At 35.3% G+C, this 26,732-nt stretch overlaps 2 protein-coding genes across 3 annotated transcripts; one reads left to right on the plus strand and one right to left on the minus strand.

Moving 5' to 3' along the window:
* The first annotated feature begins 76 nt into the window (after window positions 1-76).
* Window positions 77-18,602, plus strand: LOC138327854 (MBT domain-containing protein 1-like). 2 transcript variants are annotated; one of them, XM_069274273.1, is made up of 22 exons: window positions 77-236; window positions 930-945; window positions 1,213-1,334; window positions 1,694-1,874; window positions 6,070-6,215; window positions 6,449-6,545; window positions 6,797-6,876; window positions 7,139-7,256; window positions 7,502-7,636; window positions 8,418-8,506; window positions 8,982-9,125; window positions 9,419-9,515; window positions 9,720-9,799; window positions 10,313-10,414; window positions 10,650-10,797; window positions 11,282-11,361; window positions 11,545-11,609; window positions 14,181-14,350; window positions 14,591-14,710; window positions 15,151-15,321; window positions 15,653-16,041; window positions 16,522-18,602. In XM_069274273.1, exons 1-22 carry the CDS (start codon window positions 234-236, stop codon window positions 16,657-16,659), a joined length of 2,691 nt encoding a protein of 896 aa, XP_069130374.1. In that variant the 5' UTR covers window positions 77-233; the 3' UTR covers window positions 16,660-18,602. The 2 variants fall into 2 exon arrangements, with proteins under 2 accessions (XP_069130374.1, XP_069130375.1); XM_069274274.1 differs by having other exon boundaries at window positions 14,591-14,698.
* Window positions 18,603-21,159: 2,557 nt separating this feature from the next.
* Window positions 21,160-26,143, minus strand: LOC138327855 (small ubiquitin-related modifier 2-like). Its single transcript, XM_069274276.1, has 4 exons — window positions 25,980-26,143; window positions 24,664-24,819; window positions 22,729-22,800; window positions 21,160-21,678 (listed from the first exon to the last, which is right to left on the minus strand). The coding sequence occupies exons 1-4, from the start codon at window positions 25,992-25,994 to the stop codon at window positions 21,616-21,618; spliced, it is 306 nt and encodes a 101-aa protein (XP_069130377.1). The 5' UTR covers window positions 25,995-26,143; the 3' UTR covers window positions 21,160-21,615.
* Window positions 26,144-26,732: the final 589 nt, after the last annotated feature.

Genomic DNA, 26,732 nt, shown 5'->3' on the forward strand with positions numbered 1-26,732 from the left:
AGATTATTGGCAAAATATTGGCCAATCGAATGATCTGTAAGGTATAGCACAAATGAATTGCGCATGCGTATAGGAGTGCACCTTTGTTGTCCCTGAAAATCCAGGGACCAGCATAACGTTTTGCTGCCACACTTATGGGAAAGTGGCACGTTCTGAAATAATATAGTGTCGTCTACCGGATATTTTCTGTGGTCTTCGAAAGTCAACATTGAATGTTTGTTCAGTAGATAAAAATGGTAAGTATTTGTGTCTGACATGAAGCACATGAGCTTGCAAGCGAATGTTTTGGTTGGTGGCGGTTTAGGTCGTGGCACATGAAACCTGTGTTTATATCGTGACAGGTTGTGTTATGCTAACTTGATGTTTAACAGTAGAAAACAATTCAGAGTTAAATTCTGACGAAACAACGCTTCTGTTCTTTCACCATATTTTGAAATAAGACTTTAAGAAAGCAAACAAAGTATTGTATTTGTCTGAACGTTCAGGTCACGCGTCTCAGACATAAACATAACCTACTTTACATGTAAAGCCATAACACTGACCTATATTTGGAATTTCTTCACATCAGATCTCCAGGAGGTTCCATGTTTCCATTTTAGAGATTAAAGTTAACAAATATTATGAAGGACTCTTGTTTCACAACTCTTTGCGTCAATAATAGTTTTTCAACAACAAAACTGAATAATTCCTTCCCAATGTAGCAATATGGCTACATTCATAGCCTCTTTTTGACTTTACTACTATATTTACTACACACCACTATGATATGGCAATAAGTGTCAAATAACAATGTTATTGAGTAAAGTTGTGATTTTGGATAAGATCCCATAATGTTGTCATTCAAAAGCTAATTTTGGAAGTTGATGTTCTGACAGCTTTTACTGTGTCTTTAGATGTACTAGTTAACTTTATTTTATATCATTTTTCAGGATCAGACGGATACAGGTAAGAACTCAAACAAGCTAGAAATTTTAAAATTTACAGCAATATAAACATGTCCTTGGATTATACATATAATCTACATGCATGTAAAATAATTTTTCTGATATATGTTAATATTGTGATCACATACTTCAGCTAGATTGTCTGGTAATCATTTGATGAAAAATTAAGTCATAAATGGTAAATCTCAATTTACTCTCTTCAATTTCATGAGTTCAACAAAAATCATATTGTGAATCCAAATCAATGAATGAAATATTTATTGATCAGACTGGGGAGGATGGAGTGTACCTGGACAGGTAGATGGTGATTCATTTCAAAAACATGAAGATTCCAACCACAGCCTGGCAGATGCTCGCTCAGATTCTGTCTATGACAGCAGTAATATGGGTGTAAGTATATTTACTGTGAATTAATTACCAGTCAAACTTCAACATTGAGTGGTATCTCTATATAAGTTGTGCGACACTAAGTAGTTTGGAAATCCAAAGGTATTGACACAAAACCAGAAAAGCTACATTTGTAATTATCCAGTTCATCCAAAATCAACTAAATCTACATTGAAATGTCATTTCAATTCATTATCGTACCAAGTAATCACAGGATAAGTTGAATTTGACATAACACTTTCAATAGTATACTATACACAAGTTATTGTATCTTTGATAAAAATTAAATTTTCAATGAAGTTTTGGTTTCGAGCTATTAGATGTATTTTACATTTGGTGGTGTGGTTTTTTTTCTTTTGCAGGGAGAAGATGATTATATGAGTAATCTTGGATTGTATGATGGCTATGACAGTTACAATGAAATGTCTGGCAGCTCATCGGATGATGATGGAGAAAATGAAAAACCTGGCTATGGCAATTATAACTTCCAGGCAACGGGACAGTCTACACCATTTAGATTCATCAATGGCAAGGATGGGATGGGTATGAACGAGATTTCATTTACCCCAATCTAATTAAAATAAGGCTTGTAATTCCATTCCGATACAAGAAATAACAACTTCCTGTTTTTAGGGTCACCTCAGCATGACCCCTATGGTGAACCAATCAATGTGTCGCCTGTTAAATCTTCGGTGTGCTCATACCTTGCGGAAGTATAAATGGCTACTAGAACCTCCGGAGATGTTCCAATTCTAGGTCAAGGGTCATGCTGATGTGACAGGAATAGACAATTGTTAGCTCACCTGGTCCGAAGGACCGAGGTGAGCTTATGGGATACCGCAGCGTCTGGCGTCCGTCGTCCGTCAACAATCGACTTCTTCTCCATAACCGCTGGTCGGATTTCAACAAAATTTGACTGGTAGTATCCTTATGGGCTACTAACTGAAAATTGTACAAATGATGGGGCTGATCCCCCGGGGGCCTGAGGGGCGGGGCCAAAAGGGGTCAATTTGGCTATTTCCATATAAACGACTTCTTCTCTCTACTAAGCAAGAGATAGCACTCATAATGCAATGGTAGTATCGTTATAGGGTGGGGATTCAAAATTGTACAAATGATGGGGCTGACCCCCGGGGGTCTGAGGGACGGGGTCAAAAGGGGTCAATTTGGCTATTTCCATATAAACGACTTCTTCTCTGAAACCAAGCATGGTATAGCACCCATAATGCAATGGTAGCATCCTTATAGGGTGGGGATTCAAAATTGTACAAATGATGGGGCTGACCCCCCGGGGGCCTGAGGGGGGGGGTCAAATGGGGTCAATTTGGCTATTTCCATAAAAACGACTTCTTCTCTGAAACTAAGCAAGAGATAGCACTCATAATGCAATGGTAGTATCGTTATAGGGTGGGGATTCAAAATTGTACAAATGATGGGGCTGACCCCCGGGGGGCCTGAGGGGCGGGGTCAAAAGGGGTCGATTTGGCTATTTCCATATAAATGACTTCTTCTCTGCAACTAAGCATGGGATAGCACCCATAATGCAATGGTAGCATCCTTATAGGGTGGGGATTCAAAATTGTGCAAATGATAGGGCTGACCCCCCCCGGGGGCTTCAGGGGCGGGGTCAAAAGGGGTCAATTTGGCTTTTTCCATATAAATGACTTCTTCTCTGCAACTAAGCGTGGTATAGCACCCATAATGCAATGGTAGCATCCTTATAGGGTGGGGATTCCAAATTGTGCAAATGATGGGCTGACCCCCCGGGGGCCTGAGGGGCGGTGTCAAAAGGGGTCAATTTGGCTATTTCCATATAAATGATTTCTTCTCTGAAACTAAGCATGGTATAGCACCCATAATGCAATGGTAGCATCCTTATAGGGTGGGGATTCCAAATTGTGCAAATGATAGGGCTGACCCCCGGGGGCCTGAGGGGCGGAGTCTAAAGTGGTCAATTTCCATATAAATGACTTTTTCTCTGCAACTTAACATGGGATTCGCTCATTATGCAATGGTTACATCCATTTAGGGTTTGGATTCAAAATTTTGCAAATGATGGGGGTGACCCCCCGGGGGCCTGAAGGGTGGGGTCAAAAGGGGTTAATTTAGCTATTTCCATATAAACGACTTCTTCTCTGCAACTAAGAATGGAAGAGCACTTATAATGCAATGGTAGCATCTTTATAGGTTTGGGATTTGAAATTGTACAAATGATAGGGCTGACCCCCGGGACCTTAGACGGCAATAGATGTGAGGTCAAAAAGGTCAATTAGGCTACTACTTTCATATAAATTACTTTGTCTCTGAACCTATGTATTGGATAGCATATTTGTATGGTATCAATAGCATCATTGTATGGTTGTGATTCAAAATTAAACTTTGGGAGTCAATTTTGCTTATTTTTAGCTCACCTGGTCCGAAGGACCAAGGTGAGCTTATGCCATACCGTGGCGTCCGTCGTCCGTCCGTCCGTCCGTCAACAATCGACTTCTTCTCCATAACCGCTGGTCGGATTTCAACAAAATTTGGCTGGTAGCATCCTTATGGGCTACTAACTGAAAATTGTACAAATGATGGGGCTGACCCCCCAGGGGCCTGAGGGGCGGGGCCAAAAGGGGTCAATTTGGCTATTTCCATATAAACGACTTCTTCTCTGAAACCAAGCATGGGATAGCACCCATAATGCAATGGTAGCATCCTTATAGGGTGGGGATTCAAAATTGTACAAATGATGGGGCTGACCCCCCGGGGGCCTGAGGGGCGGGGTCAAATGGGGTCCATTTGGCTATTTCCATATAAACGACTTCTTCTCTGAAACCAAGCATGGGATAGCACCCATAATGCAATGGTAGCATCCTTATAGGGTGGGGATTCAAAATTGTACAAATGATGGGGCTGACCCCCCGGGGGCCTGAGGGGCGGGGTCAAATGGGGTCAATTTGGATATTTCCATATAAACGACTTCTTCTCTGAAACTAAGCATGAGATAGCACTCATAATGCAATGGTAGTATCGTTATAGGGTAGGGATTAAAAATTGTACAAATGATGTGGCTGACCCCCCGGGGGCCTGAGGGGCGGGGTCAAAAGGGGTCAATTTGGCTATTTCCATATAAACGACTTCTTCTCTGAAACCAAGCATGGGATAGCACCCATAATGCAATGGTAGCATCCTTATAGGGTGGGGATTCAAAATTGTACAAATGATGGGGCTGACCCCCCGGGGGCCTGAGGGGCGGGGTCAAATGGGGTCAATTTGGCTATTTCCATATAAACGACTTCTTCTCTGAAACTAAGCATGAGATAGCACTCATAATGCAATGGTAGTATCTTTATAGGTTGGGGATTCAGAATTGTACAAATGATGTGGCTGACCCCCGGGGGGCCTGAGGGGCGGGGTCAAAAGGGTTCAATTTGGCTATTTCCATATAAACGACTTCTTCTCTGAAACCAAGCATGGGATAGCACCCATAATGCAATGGTAGCATCCTTATAGGATGGGGATTCAAAATTGTACAAATGATGGGGCTGACCCCCAGGGGGCCTGAGGGGCGGGGTCAAAAGGGGCCAATTTGGCTATTTCCATATAAACGACTTCTTCTCTGAAACTAAGCATGGTATAGCACCCATAATGCAATGGTAGCATCTTTATAGGGTGGGGATTCAAAATTGTGGAAATGATGGGGCTGACCCCCAGGGGGCCTGAGGGGCGGGGTCGAAAGTGGCCAATTTGGCTATTTCCATATAAACGACTTCTTCTCTGAAACTAAGCACGGTATAGCACCCATAATACAATGGTAGTATCCTTATAGTGTGGGAATTCAAAATTGTGCAAATGATAGGGCTGAACCCCCGGGGGCCTGAGGGGCGGGGTCAAAAGTGGTCAATTTCCATATAAATGACTTTTTCTCTGCAACTTAACATGGGATTACGCTCATAATGCAATGGTTACATCCTTATAGGGTTTGGATTCAAAATTTTGCAAATGATGGGGCTGACCCCCCCCCGGGGCCTGAAGGGTGGGGTCAAAAGGGGTCAATTTAGCTATTTCCATATAAACGACTTCTTCTCTGCAACTAAGAATGGAAGAGCACTTATAATGCAATGGTAGCATCCTTATAGGGTTGGGATTTGAAATTGTACAAATGATAGGGCTGACCCCCGGGGCCTTAGACGGCAATAGATGCGAGGTCAAAAGGTCAATTAGGCTACTATTTTCATATAAATTACTTTGTCTCTGAACCTATGTATTGGATAGCATATTTGTATGGTATCAATAGCATCATTGTATGGTTGTGATTCAAAATTAAACTTTGGGAGTCAATTTTGCTTATTTTTCTAATTGTCTGAGTCTTGTGATAATTACTAACAAAAAACCAGGTGAGCGATACAGGCCCTCTGGGCCTCTTGTTCTAATTGTCAGAGTCTTGTGATAATTACTAACAAAAAACCAGGTGAGCGATACAGGCCCTCTGGGCCTCTTGTTAGATCTTGTATTGGAGTTTATTGTAGAGAAGCAGAATTGCAAGTCTAATTTTAATTTGATGGCATTAACCCTACTTAGCTCTAAAATGTACTTTCCCTCTTTTGAGATGAACGGGTTTGAAATTATTCTGTTCTATCACAATTGCAAGCAGCTAGCGGTATTGATAATAAAATTAAAATCCACATTTGCATTTAATTGAAAAGCATTTAAAAGATAAAACTTAACAATAACCAAATATTTTCTTTATTTGTAGCAACCTGTGAGAGATGTGGAGCTGTGGGGATCAAACATGCATTCTACTCCAAGTCTAAACGTTTCTGTAGTCTGTCATGTTCCAGGAGCTTTGCTACTGCCCAGAGAGAAGGCAAACCTAACTCTAAAGAACCAGCAGCACCACAGGTAAATATGCTCTTAATTACAGGTGATTGCCACCTTTGAAATCTTGTATTACTAAAAAATGGCTATCCTTTGCAATCTTATCCAAGAGAGGTAAAAAGAAAGTGTTTCCGGTAAATTCCATCAGACTTGCTCATCTCCCTATCATTGAAATTCTGAAACTATCAGAGCTTGTTGTGGAGGGAAACATAATAGTCCATTAAGACACAGTTACAATTAATATCTATTTGTTGCAGAAGAAAATCCCTGGTAAGAAGCTGAACTCTCCAGGGAAGCAAACTACTCAACCCATCAAACAGACATCATGGCCAAAGACTATCACCAGTCGTATAGGTAATGGTTAATCCATCATGTTACATTTTTGCACGGATTTGATGCTGGTCATTAGGCAATGATTTTTGAATGCATGGATTTTATTCTAATTATTCATATCGTGCCAAATTCATTCCACTAATGCCGAAATTAGTTGGTTTGACTGGTTTTATAACATTTTTACCATAACTACTTGTATTGCACGTGATAAGTATGTGTTTTGTTGTGAATTATTATACAACAAACAGTGATTCAATGTTTATATTTTACAGGTGGAGTACGAGGGTTTGACTGGGGACCATACCTGTCTTCCACATCATCAGATGCTGCATCTGTCAGCTGTTTCAGACATGTAAGATAATTGATAAGGCGCTTAATCAATAACATTATAATGGTTGAGTTAATCTCTGTCTTGACAAATATCTTAAACATGAAAAAAAATCATAGAAATTTAGTGTCAAATATTTCACTCAAATTTCTTACTTGGCAAAGTTTTGCTATAAATAAAATTATTTAGAAGTGTGCTGTGTCATAAAGATTATTGTTGATCTGGGGTTCACTTTGTTTTAGAATGACTTACCAAACATTAATGTTTTATTTCTTCATAACCTTAGTGTCCCATGTCTGACAATTGGCTCAACATCACAGTTGGGATGAAAGTAGAGATACAAAACCATGAGTGTGATCTCCCTGACCATGCCTACTGGATAGCTACTGTTGTCAAGATAGCAGGTACACAATACAATACATTTTACCACAAAAATTAGGTATAGATTCTATATGTTTAATATATAACAATGTAAAGAAGTAGAGAGGAAGCATAAAGTGTAAAGATGCGTCTTTTCTTCATGTGGAGACTGTTAGCATTAAGTTTTTTTCAGACATTTAAAGTGACAAAAGTTTAATGAGCTAAAATTCCTGTTTGTAACTATGGTTTATTGTATTGTTGATTACTGATTGATGAACTTTGTTTGTAGGTTACAAGTCACTGATGAGGTTTGAGGGATTCGGAAGTGATTCAAGCTCCGATTTCTGGATGAATCTATGCACTCAAGATGTTCACCCTGTGGGATGGTGTGCCACAATTGGCAAGCCCCTTGTGCCACCAAAATGTTAGTATAAAGGACCAATCGTATCATTGTATAATTTTATTCAGTCTTTCCATATTAATTGTTACAGAGTTACTCCTTTGTTGGTAGGTAGATTTGTGACATTATTACTATGTGAGCAAAAATGACATAGTTTTCTCTGAAAAATATGACACTTTAAAAAATACATAATGTAACAATCAAAACCTACCTACAGGGACATGTGACTCTGATACCCAAATACAAAATACCATACAAGGTGTCAAAACTTTATTAATATTTTGTGCAATGCATAGTTATTACAAAACTGAATTGATTTTGTTTTTGCAATGAAATTCTAATCTTCTCAAAATGAATGGCTCTTTGTGAAGTTAGAAGAGTCTGATTAATTTGTCTATTTTTGTGTTGCCTACAATGCAAGGGCGAAACTTAGGTATCACTATGTTCGCATCAGTGTCCGGGAAAACAGTGCGATAACTGAAGTGTTCGATTTAACCTGTATATAGTGAGATCTTATTGGTCAAAATCTGTCGATTTTTACAGGACCTTAAAATAGTCAAAACATTTCGCTTGAAAACTTTAGTATTTATTGTCCGATTTCAACCAAATTTTGTCTATTGCTTAATATCAATGAGATCTTAGATGGGTTCGAAACTTTTCAAAATCCATCAATATTTGCAAGAGTTATGGGACTTGATTACTTCACCTAAATTATTTTGTAGTAGTTTGTGTATGTGTTAGGGAGCATTAATGAGAATGTATTTGTATAAGATTTTGAGAGAGATTCTTGTGTTACATCTTGCAGCAATCCAGCACAAGTACTTAGACTGGAAGGAGTACCTGGTGAAGAGACTGACAGGCTCACGTACACTGCCGAGTAACTTCTACACAAAGGTAAATATTGGTGAAGGATGCTGTATCAACACAAGATATCATTTGTAGATATTTGTTTGGTTACATGTTTTTGATGACTCGGCAAACTATCATCAGAAAAAATTTACAAATTACAGAACAAAAAATGACATGACATCAATATTTTGCTGAAAGGTGGTCAGCAATTGTGGTCACTTTAAGGGGAAATGAAATTCAATTTCCACAGCAAATATATATAAATAGCAAGAAATGTAAAACCAAATATTTGTGAAATATTTGTAAATAATGATTAAACTTCCTGATTCAGTCTTTATTAAAATTACTAAAATGTTATAACATTTAAAAATAGAAATATAATTGGTTAATGTATTGATATTTTATAAGGTATTGTTTATGGAATTTATATGAACAGCTGTCACTCAAAACCTTTTTGTGTAGTATGGTTGCCTTTGTAGACATTATATATTTTGATCTGTTGTATATTTACTGTTTACAGGTTGTGGAGAGCATTGGTAATCATCGATTCAGGAAGGGAGTACATGTGGAAGTTGTGGATAAGATGTGTGTATCGGCCATGAGAGTGGCTACAGTGGATGAAGTTATAGGAGGGCGTTTGAGACTGCAATATGTAGATTCTAAGGTAGCTGTTAACGTAAAGTTGCTTTCACTGAGTGGAATTGTTGTCTTGAAATAATTCCAGTCATTTTCAATATTGTGCTAAAATTTATTTTTAACATCAGAACCATTTCCTTTTCTAAGGTAAATTATTTGATTTTACACAGGATTTACAAAAATCAGTTGCTTCTTGAAATTGAATATTGATTCGGTATATGACGTTTTCTCAGTTTTGGAAAAATCAGATTCCTACAACAATGGAAAGAACCTTTTTTAAGGAAATTTTAAAGCTGCTATGCTGCATCATTTGTTTTACAGGAGGAAAACGATGACTTCTGGTGTCATATGAGATCACCCTTAGTGCACCCTGTCACCTGGTCTCAAAGATCTGGCCACAAACTTCATGCAAGTCAAGGTCAGTATTATATATACCAAATACTGCTACTTGGTGGTTAATCTCTGCATGCTTCGAAGCTAGGGGCTATGTTCAAGTGAATCTTTCATTAATTCTTAATTATTTGAAATCGTTTCATGTAACACAAGTGTTTTAATAGAAATTGAAGTAAAAATACATGTGCAACTTATACCTAAATGGATAATTGTTGTTGTATCGTTACAGAATATAAAAACCAATGTCTAAATAAAATCATCACTGAGAACTATCACCAGAATGACGCTGTGCCGGACATGTTTCACACGGTAAGTGTTCATCAACATAGATTCAAAAACCATTGTATGTGAAAACCCTATCCTAAAATTTGTTACAATAACACATGTAGGATTAGATGGAATCGTTCATGGTTGTGGAGCTCTGTTGTTTAAAAGCACTCTGAATTTTAAAATTTGCACTTCACATGTTTAATGTCACCAATAGCACCAAGTAGTATGATACACATTTTCTTGTTTTGCATTTATTGTATATAGAGGGTAAAATAACATACAATTTAGCTGTATAATAACATATTTTCATTTTTTATTGGCACCAGAAATATTGCCTGAAAATATATCTTTGTCCGTAGTCGATGTAATTGATAAATCAATTGTTCACATAATTGTCTTAAGCTGTTCAAAATAAATGTTTAGCTTAATTTTATTTCATTGAACCAAAATATGGAAGTTTGCAGTTGATTGAAAAGGATTTAATTGTGAAACCTAGACACTGATGTCTGTTTACATATATTTGTTTTAACAAAGTTTGTTTTCTGTTCACAGGGAAAGGAACCACAGGGAGATCTAAGATTCCAAGTCGGAATGAAGTTAGAGGCCATTGATCCACTCAACCTTTCTGCTATTTGTGTAGCTACAGTCATGAAGGTAGGTATCCTGTTACTGTGGATCAATCATTTTCAAAATGTCTGTGTAATAAACTTGAAGTTAAGCTTTTCTTAAAAGTTTTGTTTGTTTGCATGACCACTCTTGGGCCTGAAATAGGATTTAATCTAACGTAAAGGTATTATTGTTTCTTATTGTAGAGAAATTCATGAATTAAACATGAATTCACATTTTTAATACCCATACAGCATGTATACTAAACATTTTATATATGTAGGTACTGAAGAACAACTACCTGATGATTGGTATTGATGGTTCTATGGCCCAGAATGGCTCAGACTGGTTCTGTTATCACACATCCTCACCGTGTATCTTCCCTGTAGGCTTCTGTGAGGTCAATGGACTTGACCTCACGCCTCCGCGAGGTAATGAATGCCCCAAATGGCCCTTTGTTGTACAATTTAAGCTGATTGATATATATGTTAACTGGAAAAGAAACACTATCAATCTATAATTGTCTTGATTACTGGATAAGAATTGACAAATTTGATCAGACTGACTGTATATGAATTGTTGTCTGAATATATCGTGAACTGCTGAAAGGATATGAATTGATAAGAATTTACTGAATAACTTTTGATACCTTGAGAAGAATTTGGTTGCATGAAGTATACTTTGTTGGCAAAATAAGTTTCACAAATTAAAGCTAAGTTGATTGTATTCTACAATCAGGTCTAATATATTTGGTCCTAAAGGATATAAGACACTGCAAACACAATATATATATATGTGTGTGTGTGTGTGTTATTTAAAACGTGATTTGTAGATCAAATGATATTTGTAAAGTCCTTTACTCTACAGGTTAATGTGACTGAGATCAGTTTTTATAGATTGTTTTGTTTCTTGCAGGATACAAGGGCCAGTTTAAGTGGTTTGAGTATTTGAAGCAATCTAAGTCTACAGCAGCTCCTGTCAAATTATTTGATAAGGTGAGAAGTCTTAAAATTAAATTTTGTTAAAGATTTTATTCTTAATCTATGATTTATTCACATTATTTTTGCTCAATTGTGGATAGTTACTTCAGGAATATTTCAATATGATAATGAAAGATGATATAATACATTTAATTCTGTCAGTTGTAAATAATTTATGAATTGATATTTATATTTTAGGAAATTCCAAAGCATGGATTCAAACCTGGTCATAAAGTAGAGGCTGTTGATCTCATGGAACCAAGGTATGTGCATATGAGCCTCCTATATTCCTCATCCTACTTTTATTTTTGAGAAACTCCTAAATTATACAAAAATGACTCAAACAATTTTCTTCGGTTTTGCATTATCCTTTTCCCAATACTGTTAAAAATAATGAAGAAACTTCATCTTAATGAGTTATTTTTTAATCTTTCATCAAAAAGTCATTGAAAGAATTCTGAATGCATGTCATACTTTCTGTAGACAGTGATCATCCCTTTAATTAATACCCAATGACAGAAAGAGAGAGCGTGTGTGTGTGGTGTGATATCTACAACTGATATTAAGAGGTGTGCTAGGACCATAATTAGATGATACAATAAGAACTTGTGATTATTCTCTAGACTTATCTGTATGGAGACATACAATAAGAACTATTCTCTAGACTTATCTGTTTGGTGATGATTATTCTCTAAACTTATCTGTATGTAGACATACAATAAGAACTATTCTCTAGACTTATCTGTTTGGCGACGATTATTCTCTAAACTTATCTGTATGGAGACATACAATAAGAACTATTCTCTAGACTTATCTGTTTGGCGGCGTACAATAAGAGATTGTGATTATTCTATAGACTTTTCTTTATGACGACATACAATAAGAACTATTTTCTAGACTTATCTGTTTGACGACGTACAATAAGAGCTTGTGATTATTCTATAGACTTTTCTGTTTGGCGACGTTCAATAAGAGCTTGTGATTATTCTATAGACTTTTCTGTTTGGCAACGTACAATTAGAACTTGTGAATATTCTCTAGACTTATCTGTATGACGACATACAATAAGAACTATTTTCTAGATGTATCTGTTTGGCGACACACAATAATAGCTGTTGATGATTATTCTATAGACTTTTCTGTTTTGCAACGTATGATAAGAGCTTGTGATTATTCTATAGACTTTTCTGTTTGGCGACGTACAATTAGAACTTGTGAATATTCTCTAGACTTATCTGTATGACGACATACAATAAGAAACTATTTTCTAGATGTATCTGTTTGGCGACACACAATAATAGCTGTTGATGATTATTCTATAGACTTTTCTGTTTTGCAACATATGATAAGAGCTTGTGATTATTCTATAGACTTTTCTGTTTGGCGACGTACAATAAGAACTTGTGAATATTCTCTAGACTTATCTGTATGGAGACATACAATGAGAACTATTTTCTAGACTTATCTTTTTGGCGACGATCAATAAGAATTTGTGATTATTTTCTAGACTTATCTGTTTGTCGACGTACAATAGGAGCTTGTGATTATTCTATATATACTTTTCTGTTTGGCGACGTTCAATAAGAGCTTGTGATTATTCTATAGACTTTTCTGTTTGGCGACGTACAATAGGAATTTGTGAATATTCTTTAGACTTATCTGTATGACGACATACAATAAGAGCTTGTTGTTATTCTATAGACTTTTCTGTTTGGCGACGTTCAATAAGAGCTTGTGATTATTCTATAGACTTTTCTGTTTGGCGACGTACAATAAGAACTTGTGAATATTCTCTAGACTTATCTGTATGGAGACATACAATGAGAACTATTTTCTAGACTTATCTGTTTGGCGACGTACAATAAGTGCTTGTGATTAATATCTAGACTTTTCTGGGTTTTTTTGGTCGAATCTACAGCCGAACTTCTGCTGTTTCCCCTAGCCAAAAAATGCCTTATTTCCCAATTTTGAAGTCAAATTTCCTAATAAAAACTTATCAAAGTCAATTTCATTTGTGTTGATAATTTGAACCAGATTTTCATTCCTAAAATGTGTAAATATAGTCTACAGACAAATAATTTGGGATTAGAAATAATTTTTATTTCACAAAACGAAAACAAAATCAAAATGAACATCACTAGGTGCACCTTCAGTTCAGAGACGTTTTATAGATATTCAAGCTTATAAAAAAAAAAAAAAAGTTAACTGCTTTTAAGTTATATAACAATGTGTCCAGAGTTAACTTACATTATTAGTTTTTTCATTTTTTTCGCTTACATTATTAGTTGTCTAATTATTATTTTTTTCGACATCAGCAAGGAGTTTTTTTTTGCGTAAAAACAATCTCTGTTCAAGGTAGGAAGTAGCACTTGGGATCTAATAATGGAGCCGGAATCCAGTTTCCAGAATTCAGGAATTAAGAAAAAAATTAATAGAGAAACAAAAAAAGTTTTAAAAATGCAATAGCGCTGCAAATTATTTGTTTTATTTTTCTTCTAATAATAGAAGGAAAATATCATGTTAAATAGAATTAGAAATATGTATTAGATAATTCTAATATTTTGTTTTTCAATTTTCTAGTTAGTACAGTACTGCAATAAAAAATGGTATGGGGGGGGGGGGGGCAAGTGGAATTTAATTTCGGGCAATTGCAAGCAAATTATTGGGGTCTACTTGCCCAAGGCAAGTGATTTTGAAAATTTTTTACAACCCTGAAATTTTTCCCAGTTTTTTCCAAATTCCGAGTTATTTTCCCAATAGAAAAGGCATGGGTTGTTGAAAATGGAAAGTGAACAAAAACACTGCATACAATAAGAACTTAGTTTATTTTGTAGGCTTATCTGTGTGGCGACAGTTAGTAAAGTAGTGGGCCGACTACTGCGTATCCACTTTGATGGCTGGGAGAATGAGTATGACCAATGGGTAGATAGCGAGTCTCCTGACCTCTACCCTGCAGGCTGGTGTGAGGTCATGAACTATGGCCTTGAAGGACCAAGGGTGAAAGGTTAGTAAACATTGAAAAGCAATTGTCATTAAATCATATGTTGTATAATTGCTCTATTGAAAGATTCAGCAGTTATTTATTATAAATTGGGTTTTTTTGATAAATTTTCTTCACATGAGCTGGTAAAGTAGTGCTCTTACATTAGGATCCACTTGAAACAAGTTGGATTTTCCCAGAAGTCATTTTAGTAATAACTTTGATAGTCCAAAGGACTAAAACCAAATTCTTTGTTTATTTTAGTTGAACCTCCTGCACCCATCCCTCCAGTACCTAAGCCAAACAAGTCTGCAGACAGTCACTCTAAAAAGCGCAAGGGCAAGACGCAGATCTACAAAGGTCCGCGCAAAAGTAAGTCTACAAGTTAGTGTCATTTTACTCACTCTTTTTACATTTTTTGATTGAAATTATTTGTATCATAAAACAAAATCATTAGTGCTATTTATACATCAAGAGTAACACCTTCAGAAGGATGTTCAATATTAAGTCTTGTTTGTTATGTAAATGTATTTTGAACATTTATAGTAACCATGATATAAATGAATGGAGTTACATTTGTTAATCCATTGCTTGTTTAACATGAGATTGATATTTTAACAAGAAAAATCATCCATTTTACTTTTTGCATCAACTTTTGGATAAAGTGTTGTTTGGCTCAAAAATCTAAGTAAGTTTTTAAAGCATTACAACAATGGTTGTAGTATCAACTTTAACTTCAGACTTTTAACTTTTTTCTCATCATTGCTTAGTATCATATTAATGTATTTCTTAAATAAAGAGTTGACTTGGTATATATACTACAGAGAGGAAGCCTAAGCTGATCCCAGGCAGCACCATGCTAGATATCCATAGAGATCTACAGAATAACGACCGTGCCTCAGGATTTCTGTCCTTCGGCAGCCGCACACGGTCTGCGCACTCCGAGCCCAATACACTGCCACCCTTGGATGAGGGACGGACAGGTTCAGTCAAATGTTAGTATTTCAGGCCAGGTCATATGTTACTCTAGAAAGTTCACTATTAAGTCTCTCATCCCGAATGGGCTCAACGGACATGAAATGGTCATATTTGATAAGATACAATAAATTAGATCAGCATCAAGCAATTCAGGTCAAAGCTGAGTATGATGGTTTTTATAAGCAAGGCAAATCATTTTGTTTGAATATCAAATGAATGAGGTGTAAATGTTAAATGCGAACATACACAGTGACTTTTGATTTCCTTTTACAAACAACAATACATGTATAGTGGTAAGAGTTTGGAAAAATAAAGTAGCTAATTAAATATTTTATCTTTGTTTCACAGTCAAGCAGGAGATCGATGATAGCAGCAGCACAGCTGATGGTCCACCCACACTAAGCCCCCATGCCCCTGGGGGTGCTGTCATAGAAAATATCAAGACAGAACCAATGGACACTTCACCAGCCCCTCCTCCCACTACTGGTCTGGCCTACACCAAGACTGCCCTGTCCAATCTCCTCCTGTCCAAGTCACCACTCCGGGGCTCCTCATCCGACCTGGCCAAGGTCATAAACGCTAGCCCACTTGCCCATGTCATGACCTCTGAATCTGGCAAATCTGGGTCATCAGATATGAAGAAACCATCATCACCCTCATCATGGACAGTGGGAGACGTCAATCATTTCCTGAGAGATCAGGATTGTGGTGCTCAGTGTGACAGCTTTACAAAGCTGGTAAGGACTGAAATCTTTGTAGGATGTGTGTATACAGACTGAAGGGCAGATGATTAAGGCAAGGAATTGCAAAGTCATCGTCTTCAATAATAATGTGTTAAAATTTTGTTTTGATGGTCTGTGATTAAACTTCAAACACAATTTGTTTCCTCATATAGCTCATGATTGAAGTTTTGCCATGGTCTCATTGAATTGAATTAACATTAGTTCAGCTTTTTTTTTCATGGATATCAAATTATATATTGATTAACAATATAACAAGCATATTTACTTTAAATATACCAAAATGATTGTGCCATGTGCTAGGCTCTATTATGAAAGGAAACATAATCTCTATCAAGACATAATATAGTTTGAAATGGGAGATACTAAACAAACTATGATATTAATCTCCATATTAATTCTGTATATCAGTTCATTTACCTGACCTTTGTTCTTTTAAAGGATAATGCTTAAAAAAAATCTTCATTTCTGTTTCAGAACATTGATGGAAAGAAACTTCTGGAATTGACACGAGAGCAATTAGTCAGTTTAACTGGAATGAAAGTTGGTGCTTCACTCAAAATTTATGACCTTATTCAAAACTTAAAAAATTCATCGAGAGTCACCTCCTCATAGCAGTATTAGTATTTAGTTAGTTGTTTTAAAGTTTTATAAATTACTGACACTTCTACAAGCCAGTACAATTATTGATACATTGTGTGTTTGTACAACAGGACACCTGAAGTTTGGACACTTTCAACAGGACACATTAACTTTGGACGCCAGTTGCAATACGATGAACCACCTTATTCACCAAATACTTGTACGTCAAATTTGGATACACTTGTCAAATAAAAGAAATCCGGAAGTACAGAATTTTGATACATATATACAAACACGGCTTAGAATCTGCTAGTGCTCAAGTACAGAAAATGCATTTCACCTGCGATGGGTTCAAGAGGAATATAGAACTCTAATTTTGGACAATTGTACTACTGCACATGGGATATCGGGATAAAATTATGATATATCTGATATATAGACGTCTGTACAAGACACATTGTCTGTCTTTAGATGGGGAAAAATCGAGGGGAGAAATATAGACACCTACAACAAACCTGCATGTGTCAAATATTGAAATCAAACCAATGGATATAGCAAATTATGTAGATGGACAGAGCTACTGTTCATCATGCCAGTATAAATCAAATGTGAACATCGGAATCAAACCAACAATATATACATAGGTTGAAAACTGGGTACACCTTCTTCCACTGGTCTGCTGTTCTGTTGTATTTCTACCATAATTGCATTTAGTATTTGTTTTCTAGATTTATTAGTAGCTATTATTGATATGATTCAGAGTGCAATTACCATTATTGACAAGATTTATTATAAACCACTTTATTTTGGCTTAAATGCTCAAATGCAAATTCAAATCTTGTGTATGAATGCACGACTGTTAGTATTTATTTATAATCTCTTAATCTTGAATATATGTACTTCAAAAAAGGTGGTGCAAATAATTAAAGAGTTTTTATTAAAACATGCAGAATTGTAAATGCAGAAATAAAATGGTTTATAGTGTATGTAAAAATTTATGTTGATCATTTATCATCATAGCATAGCGTAAATGTTAAAGGAGAAAGAGGAACAATTTGATAGTTTCTTAAATGCTGTACACATCTTGTGTCTATAACATTTTGTCAGATTCTGAATTTAACAAAAGATGGAGTATGTCGTAATTTGTTACTATGATGGGATAGATCTGAAATCAGATGCTGACTACTGTTAATAGTAGCTAATATTATACCGGGTAATTAACTCGTAATTTGTTACTATGATGGGATAGATCTGAAATCAGATGCTGACTACTGTTAATAGTAGCTAGTATTATACCGGGTAATTAACTTATGGTTTAGGTGCGTTAGCATACATGTTGGATATATATTTTGCGTGATATTTAATGTCTATTTTCTCGATTTTGTTCTTTTATAGGAAAATCTTTATAATTTCTCTCAAATTGCAAAAAGCATTTTAAGAAGAAACATTGCATTGATGTGCTCACTTTTGATAATAAGAACTAGGATATCAACACTATTGTTTCATGTTGATATGATGTATTTTGATGTTTAATAGGTTTCTTAGTCACTGTATGTATATGTTGTTATGGAACAAATCTACTGCAAATAGATTCAGTATGAGATTGCAATATTAGTTGAACGAGTCATAATTTCATCTATAAAATGTTGTACAGTGTTTTTTGCCTGAAAGGCCAGTGCTATGATTTGTTTACTATAATTAACCATTCATTTGTGAACATAAATACTGTATTAATTTACAGACCGATGTGATAAATGCCACCCTTAATAATCACCCACATATACCATTGTTTATCATTGTCACATAGGGCAACCTTGGTCAGAAGTTAACTGAGGATGTAGGTTTTATAAATGAAATGAGTTAATAAGAACATTATGATATTGTTTTAAAATTAGTCATCTGTTCATCACATGTCAAATTTCGTCCTAGTTCCTTGTTAGATGCAATTTATATTGAATGAAAAATATTAACAAGAACATATTGTGTTATTATTTATTGTAGTAAACTTTGGAAATTTGGGTTTCCTGTTTGAATTTCTGTAAATACATAGTGAACTCCAAATATAACAGGATAAACGATTGACCTAAAATGTCATATAATATCTCATAATTTATGTGTATTAATTATACAATTTGGTTTACACATTTATGTATGAGGAGTTTAAAATAGTCGAGATGTTTTCAGGCCGCTATTTTGGATTTTAATAGGCCTATTTCTCGGAAGTACTGAAAGAATCCCTCCAAAATTTCATTTGCATGTTCCAATTGGCCCATATATACAAATAATTCTGTCAAAACCATTTTGTGACTGACCAGGAAAAAACATAGCTGATAGCAGCCATCTTGGATTTTGATACTTTCTTGGAAAGAAATACATGTAGATCCCAAAATGATGTAGCTATAACGTACACTTTTACCGTCCTTGTTGATTAGTCCCACCTTCCTTTGCTTGTGACGTCACATGCATAATTCACATCAAAGCATGCATCACAATCACCGGAAGGTGGGACTAATCGACCGTAAATTGTACTTTACCAACATTGTTATGGGATCTCAACCACCATTCATACTGGCAGCATTTGATTGGTCCAGAGTTCTCCACCTCAATTCGGAAGATAACAAAACATGACTGTTGTCATATTGACCTCGACAGGTTACTGTTATGCTTTGTGAGAAATTTTCCTGTGTAAACTGTATTTAATATTTCAAAGGAAGAAGAGAACAGAAAAACACTAATTTGACTGAAACAGATCATTACATGATGGGAGCCAAGATCCCAATCCTCGATAATCCAGGCTTACTATTACCGTCATTATATCCATCCCTAGACTATGTCATAGTTAAACTGGAGACAGCAGAACAGGTAACTTAGTCCTTTGATATACTTCAAAAGAATTGTATAGCGGTACATTGTTGTTGACTTTGTGGCTTTGAAAATGCCCTCGCTGTAGTCTTAGAAAGAAGTCTTTGCAGGCCTTTGGTTGGTCAGACTTTTTCTCTTGAACTGGCTTCAGTTTTACTGCGAGATAGTCCAGGGGTGGAAGTAAAGTCAGTAATAGTAATCCCTGGAGTATCGGGGATGCAAGATCCCTATGGGGACATGTTGGTGCGAAATATAGTTTGGTTCCTTATGCAGATTTGGTTTTAAAACTGAGAGATAAGCAGCAGTCATTTTGAATGGAAATCAATGCATGTACTACGTGATACATGATAAAGTTTGTTCGAGACTATTTTTTTCTATCGATTATGGAATGACATCAAAAGATGGTATCCCGCACTCACGTCATTTCAGCAGGAAGACTACAAAGAATTAAGTCTATCACAGGGATTCACCACTGGAAAACTAGTCCCAAAGTTGTCAGGTATCATGTTATGTGAATTAGTCCCATTGAGAAACATCTATCTTTGTAGTTTCATTATGCTAATCTTATCAAATGTTTCAATGAATGGGAAAAGTACAGCAAAGAACATCTTTTATATGAAGAGGTTTGAAGCTGGAAAGTCCACTCTTCTTACATCAGATGACTCCAGGTTAATTGGTATATATCAGCAGTAAATCATAATACCAATATCCTAAGTACTCCAGCTCTAGATCTGAAAAGTCTACTTTTGGCTATACTATTGACTCCAAAGCTCTCCTCTGGCAGTTTGCCCATTGGGCTTGAAATTTTCTAAATCTTGTTTTACTCCAAATAACTGCCCATTTCATATGTAATCCAATACAAAAGTTAAGAGAAACCAGCATTTCACCAAAATCTTAACCAACTTAAACAGCTCCCGACACCAGGCAATTTCAAAAGCCTCCTTTCGAGTAATTCACGATTTACTTGCATTGCTAGTTACAAAGGTGGGTATTTTTTGAAGTATTTCTTGATAATCAATGGTTAGAAAAAATAGAAATTTGTTAACTAGCCCAAGTAAGCACTGGTCAACAAACGTAACCCTACAGAGATTGTTATATAAACTGCATCCTGTCAATCAGTTGTCCAGTTCATAGCCTCTTCCGGAGTAACTGGGTTTCCTTCATCAGTATTCTGTCTGTTGTCTTTCCAGACTTTGTTACTTTCTTGTTTCCAACGGAATTTTTTCTTTGTGGTTGTGCATAAACCATTATTGGACTACATATTCGTAATAAACATGAACATTGAAGAGGAAGTGTGTTCGACTATAGCAAGCTGGCGACAATCATGCATTTTCATACTTTTATTTCTTGATAACTATTATCAAGATAATGATAAGATATAGATCTATAGATTTATTAGCAAATGTTTGGATAAATTCTCAATATATTTCAATTTTCCACAAGCATTTTTCATGGTTAGGTTTAAAGGTGTAAATTGGCCTGGTTGGTGGGTTATGAAAATTTCTTGAAAATGGCTTTACAGTCATTAGTGCATTCAGGTAATTACTGATGTAACATTTGAATTAATGTCCGAGGTCTCGCATGAAAATGAAATGCTTCACAGTATATCACAATCTACTTGGTATGACGTACTTTCCCAGTAAAATTTCACAATTAACTTGTAACAAAAAACTATGTACAACCACATGTTTATTTACCAATGTTTATGGGATGAATGTTGATGACTGAATGAATAAAAATGTTTTTTTGACAAACAAACATATACAAGTGACATGACCTAGTTAATGGACACTACTACAAATAACATGAAAAGTTTGTGAGTGTGGGACCGCCACCAGGGGCCCCATCACCTCCGCACGCCTCAGTCTTTACACCAAAAGTTACACGCTCTGCTCAACTTGAGGTGTATCCAAACACTAAGTCACTATCGCTGCAGAGGAAACTATGCTTGGGAAAACTCCTCCGTGACGACGCACTATTTCTCCTCTTCACAACATTCATCACAACAGCCCAAAGACTGCCCAAAGTCAACATGAAATTAGTGATTAAAGTTCCAATGAGAGATGAGAATGATGAATGCTGAGATAAGGTTTCTTTAAGAAATCCAGAAAGTACTTTTGATCCAATTTACCGATGTCCTCCAGTTTGTTGTGCAAATACATCTATTGTGTCTCCATCTTCCATGTCAAGCTGTGAAAGACAAGACAAAAGGTTAGTATTTAAATGGAGAAAATAAACTTTCACACCCATCAAATAAGCTTATTTCAAAATCTAATTTCAATGACTCAAGAAAAGATAACCTAACCCATTAACTTAATACTAAATGTAAACATGGACAATTTTGACAACAGCAGGAGACTTTCATTATTTCTAATTTCCATGTGACCTTTGGATTGTGTGCAATTCTAAAGTTTACTTTTTCTGGCAGTTTTAATTTTAACATATTTTAAGTTAAAGGGCACAATAAAGCAATTTTAATTGACTTTCATTAATAGCTGCCAAAAATCTTGGTTATTTCCCTTTATCATTTCTATGATGAACTAAGTACCATAATGCCTTTAAATGTGTTCTGGTCATGGATAACTCGACCCAAGTCTCAGTACAATTACTAAAATTCACAAAACCAACCAAAATTCTGAGGCAATAAGTCAGCAAAATAGTTTGTTTGCAGCTGTTAAACAAAACCAGATGATAGTTTAAAAGTCGCTTAACAAACAAAATTCAGTTAACTTGTTTGATGTACAAAATGTGTTGGTGTGTGTACATGTACATGTTATTTTATGATAATCATGACAGCACTAATTGAGTATCATTTTCTTCAATTATAGGAGCTGAAACTGGGCAAAAATTTTCACATAGCTTACAAGTTTTTTTGTTTTTCTTTAGTAATCCATTGAAAGAGGTTTGATAAGAAACTCATTCAAATGGACAGATAGCCTGATATACATTAAATTAAAAGACAATAGTCTATGCACCCACTGTGGAAACATTTCTGCAGAAGTCACTTTACAATCACTAATAACAATGTTATTTTCAATTAATGTTAAATAAAGTTGTAGACCACAACTCACATTTCATTGCTGCCATAAATATAAAGCTGTTCTTAATTTTTCAGTACAAACAAGAATTATGGCACCCATAACTTTAATGTAAACCCAATTAATAGTCTAATATAATAACTGAAATTCTTATTAGCGATATATTCTTGGCCAAACAATGTAGATACATAGAATTACTTACTCCAGTAGGGGTATCTGTTTCATTGATTGGATTACCGTCAAATCTAAACCGTAAGGATTGAATTTTCACTCCCTGAAAAACATACACAAGCATTGATTATATGCATCACAAGTTGGTTCATCCTCCTCAACAGTCAAAACCCTATATTAAACAAAGCAACTTCCACATAAGCTTATTCCAGACCAAACAAAAATACCAATGTCTCATAAAAAATAGTTATCATCAGCACTTCAAACTGTATTATCAGATTCCTGATGTTTTTCAATTGAAGTAGGACTTGCTCAGGGCCGTTCCAGCAAAACATATATATGGCACCCAGGGAAGGCACTTTAAAAAATAGTATGTGCCATGGTGGGTTCAAAATAAAATCACTTCTGTGCCAAGGTGGCGTTTCAATAAAATCACTTCTGTGGGTGGGTCTATCAGAAGCATTTGTAACCTTTTGAAATAAAATGCAAAATTTGTGTTTTATAATGCTGTCAGTCATCCTGACTGCAAAATAACTGTTGAGAAAAATGTTAATTTCTGACAATACTAATAGCTTGTTCATCTTCAATAAAAAAACAATTTATTTTTTATGGGTGTTTTGATATAATAATGGCAGAATATTTATCTAAAACATGTTATATTCAATCAAACTTGGCAATGGTACAGAGAAACAAAAGTTTTTGGCAAAATACTGATGTAATCAACAGATTTTATTTGAATTTACTTGTAGTTGAGGAAAAAGTGGCAGTTCACAAGCGCAAGTGTGAATGTTCAGATGTCTACTCTTTCATTACGCTTGCGCAACACTTCAGTATCTTAAGTAGATTTTCTGCTGGTTCTAGGCAGACTATTCCTTTATACAAATTACATAATAGATGTAGCACATCAAACAATAGTTCACTGCACTATATACAGTACAATTTTGTCCTTGGACTCTTCGGTGATACTAGAAATCAAAATATGTCAATTCAAAAAGATGTCGGAGCTAAATACAAAATTAAATCGCTTCTATACCATGATCTTGTTTACAAAAAAATGGATATGTGTGGGGGTCAACAAAATTGAAAATTTCTTCTATCTGTGGGTATCCAAATTTCAAAGTGCCTTCCCCCCCTACCATATATGTTTTGCTGGAACAGCCCTCATGAACAAATCATGATAATACATATAAAAAAAATTTTAAGCAAACTTCCATTATCCCCAAAACATTTCAAAATCAAAACCCTGTCTACTTTTACACAAGTATTTTTTTCTTAAAGATGCTACATCGTTGGCGAATGGTATGTTTTCCTTATCAAAAATACAAGCAGATGACTTAGTAATCTTCTTCATTTAAAGATAAAAATATTCAAAATAATTGCATCATGAAAAAAAGTTCATGGCACTATGCCCTTTATGGAATGTAATACTGATTGTGCATCTATCAAAAGTAAACCGGGTTAATTTGTGCAAGACATGCATTTACATCAGTGAATACCTCTTATTGTTCAAATAACCAGTATCACTTATGCTCTGTTGGTAGAGGAACATCTTTAAAATCCTTCCCTTTTTCAACCCAATATGCACTCCTCCTCTTTTTCAGACTTCAATTTCACTTACTTACGTTTAAAGGGAGAAACTTTTCTCACTAATTTCTTTTGAAAATTGATTTATGACTTACTTTGTAGAATACATGTAATATAGAAACTTTGCTTACTGATTTCTTTTGAAAATTGAATTATAGCTTATTTTGTAGAGTAATTTTATGAAAGACAAGTCAAAATTTGTTTCTGTTATACTCCCCCTGTCCTGATCTGTTCCAATTTTATAAGTGCCCTGGGTGCTTATTGGGTTTAATACGGTAATTGCAAACTGTATAAATCTTTTTCTATTCAAATACTACATGTCACTTATCCAGACTTGGTCAGGGAGGGAAATTGGTTTTTCATGCCCTTTTTAAACACTTACAACTCTGTCACAGTATGCCATCATCAATTTCCGTAGAGGTGTGTTTTTCTTGATTTTGAAATGTACCACACTACCATCTTGACCTGTGACTTTTAAGTTTATGTGTTCTGCTGGTCCTTCTGGCTTTACTATCTGCTGTTGCTGTTGATCATCTCCCTGTCAAGCAAACAATTATTGCTATAGTAGGTAATAGTGATTTTTAAAATTTTCAACATATTTTTACAAAAATCTTTCATTTTCACAAAATTTCAAGAGAATTCCACATTTACATCAAGGCATCATCAGGATTACTCCTACATGTGTACGAGATCTTATTACATCGATTACGAGATCTGCATGTCTGCTATGTTGCTATCAGTATTCAGCGACCGATTATTTATCGCAGTTTTTAAAAGTATCGAAGACAATTTATATGGCATGATTATATAAAAGATTACTGATGACTTACTTGTTGATTATAAATTAATTCATTTCTGCACATAATTTTGTATGACAACCCCATATAAAATTATATGCAAGTGGTTACTTTCTCTGAAGGATCGGTATAATATAATGGGAATGACAGAAACATAAACTTGGATATATGTATAATCATGCAGCCTTAGCGTTCAGACCATCTCCATATCCTTTTCAAGCACAGAAAATGGAAAAGTACCATACTATTTAATTTAACAATTTTACAGAGGGATACATACACGCAATTTTAAAGATTTTTCTGAATTTAATAATGACCTCATATCCGGGGACACCCGGCAAAAACCCTTATCTTGGTAAAATTCTGCAAGACATGTGTAACGTTTCTACAATAAATCAAATTGTGCAAATGATTGCTAGAACAAGTGAAAGATCCTAGTGTTTGCACTATACTTTCGTTCATACTCCAAATCACCAGTTATCGGGATCGCGGATGGCGATCCAATCACAGACGTATTTTACTTGCACGATTAAAAGGTTTAAAATGTACCTTTTTGGACAATACACTCACGAACTTAATGAAATGGAGTTTTCACTGAACATGTGGGTAATCCAAAATACCAAATACAATCTATGGTCAGGTTAATGTTCTCCCTCCAATCATTTCTTAATCAACGCAACTCACAAACATTAAAAAACTTTCAAATCCACCTGTTCTTGGTGTAATAATTTTTTGTCCAGGAAATAAAAATACTATTGATTAGTCCGGAATATAATATTGAAGAACCGCGGGAAATCAGACATCACGTCGAGAGAATACCCTTGTTTCGCCAATTTATTTATTACTTGATCGCATTAATTCATTAAAACTTTTACATTTTCAATTTAAATCTACGCGTTACCTTAGTTTCTGACATCGTGAAAAATACGTTTAATTTCTTCTTGGTGGCTTATTCCCCGAGTGGCGTCGTGTTATCGGTCTTGTTTGCGGAGAAAATGGCGCACAAAGGAAAGGGGTACCGGGGCCTCATCAAAGCGATATGTAACACGCTTTCTGATTGGTCAACATTGGAAAAACTCTCTAAACACAAATAAAGATAAAAATAGAAACATTTCATTGATTTTACCGCAAAAACGATCAAAAATGATAAGAAAATACAGAGAATGTACACATATGAGTATACTTAACTACAAATTTCATGATCATTGTGAATTTAATTTTTTTCCATTACATTTTTGTTTTCCAGTCTTGACCAATGAGATTAGACGTTCCTTAGTGTTCCGCAAACCGGATGGAACCGGATTGAAAAGTAGGTCACGGGGTCGACGAGTACAATTTTTTCTACGCAGTTTTATTTGCAAATCCAAGTAAAGAAATTTTCAAAAAATGCTTTTTACAAGATTAAGCGTTATGCTACAGTTGATGATTTATACAGTGTATATTTTCAATAAGTGTAAACGAAATCAGAACCTGAGTCTTATATCAGAAACATATATATAGATCTAGTCTCTAGACAGAACCAAAAGATATGTAAAAAAATCTTGGACAAAACTTACCTAAAAAAATAAAAATATCAGTTTGTTATTTTAAAACCAGTTTTATTCGGATACATGTTTACAAGATGGAATTTAACATTTATAGTAGGAACGAAAAA

This window comes from Argopecten irradians, chromosome 7 (assembly GCF_041381155.1).
Source record: "Argopecten irradians isolate NY chromosome 7, Ai_NY, whole genome shotgun sequence".
Taxonomy (NCBI): Eukaryota; Metazoa; Mollusca; class Bivalvia; order Pectinida; family Pectinidae; genus Argopecten; species Argopecten irradians.

What these genes read in the sequence shown, in the direction of transcription:
- LOC138327854 (XM_069274273.1), top strand. An exon ending in CAAACTTCATGCAAGTCAAG is followed by an intron (nt 9,516 to 9,719) that starts GTCAGTATTATA and finishes GTATCGTTACAG; the next exon opens with AATATAAAAACCAATGTCTA. An exon ending in GTGTAGCTACAGTCATGAAG is followed by an intron (nt 10,415 to 10,649) that starts GTAGGTATCCTG and finishes TTATATATGTAG; the next exon opens with GTACTGAAGAACAACTACCT.
- LOC138327855 (XM_069274276.1), bottom strand. An exon ending in TGGCATACTGTGACAGAGTT is followed by an intron (nt 22,801 to 24,663) that starts GTAAGTGTTTAA and finishes TATGTTTTTCAG; the next exon opens with GGAGTGAAAATTCAATCCTT. An exon ending in AAACAGATACCCCTACTGGA is followed by an intron (nt 21,679 to 22,728) that starts GTAAGTAATTCT and finishes TGTCTTTCACAG; the next exon opens with CTTGACATGGAAGATGGAGA.